We start from the raw sequence: 598 nt of genomic DNA on the forward strand, positions 1-598 counted from the left end.
GTATGGCCGCATAGTCTCTGGGCTGGGCCACTACGGCCGCATAGTTTCTGGGCTGAGCCACTATGGCCGCATAGTCTCTGGGCTGGGCCTCTTTGGTGATGTCGTTGTCTTTGGCCTGGGCCTCTCTGGCTGCATGGTCTCTGTCCGCATCCTCATCTCTGGGCTGGGAAGCTCTGGAGGCAGTCTCTCTGGGCTGGTCCCCTCTGGTGGTGTTGTCGTCTTCAGCCTGGGCCTCTCTGGCCATGTCGTCTCCTGGCTGGGCCCTTCTGACAGCATTGTCATCTCCGGGCTGGGCCACGATGGCCGCATAGCCTCTGGGCTGGGCCACGATGGCCGCATAGTCTCTGGGCTGGGTTGCTTTGGTGGTGTCATCTTTGGGCTGAGTGGCTCTGGTGGTGATATTTCTGCTCCAGCCTCTCTCGGCCAAAGCTTGAGAGGCATCACTATCAACACTGCATTCTGAACTGTAGGTTCTTTCTTGTTTCTTAACAAGAGTTTCTATAGCCGCTTTGGCCTTGGCCTTCATGTCTTTCCTGCCAAAAATTTTTACCTCAGCTTCAGGACCACCTTTTATGATCTGTATTTTTGTACTGGTAGA

At 55.2% G+C, this 598-nt stretch overlaps 1 protein-coding gene across 1 annotated transcript in view; it reads right to left on the reverse strand.

Annotated features, from left to right (window-relative positions):
* Nucleotides 1–590, reverse strand: part of DDX53 (DEAD (Asp-Glu-Ala-Asp) box polypeptide 53) — a gene marked incomplete at both ends in the record, with an annotated part of 2,051 nt that extends 1,461 nt beyond the window's left edge. Inside the window, one exon of the mRNA XM_010842242.1 lies at nt 389–590. Within this exon, the coding sequence (XP_010840544.1) occupies nt 389–590 (202 nt within the window). The remainder of the gene's footprint in view (nt 1–388) is intronic.
* Between the last annotated feature and the right edge of the window lie 8 nt (nt 591–598).

Source organism: Bison bison, unplaced genomic scaffold, assembly GCF_000754665.1.
Source record: "Bison bison bison isolate TAMUID 2011002044 unplaced genomic scaffold, Bison_UMD1.0 scf7180017847241, whole genome shotgun sequence".
Lineage (NCBI taxonomy): Eukaryota > Metazoa > Chordata > Mammalia > Artiodactyla > Bovidae > Bison > Bison bison.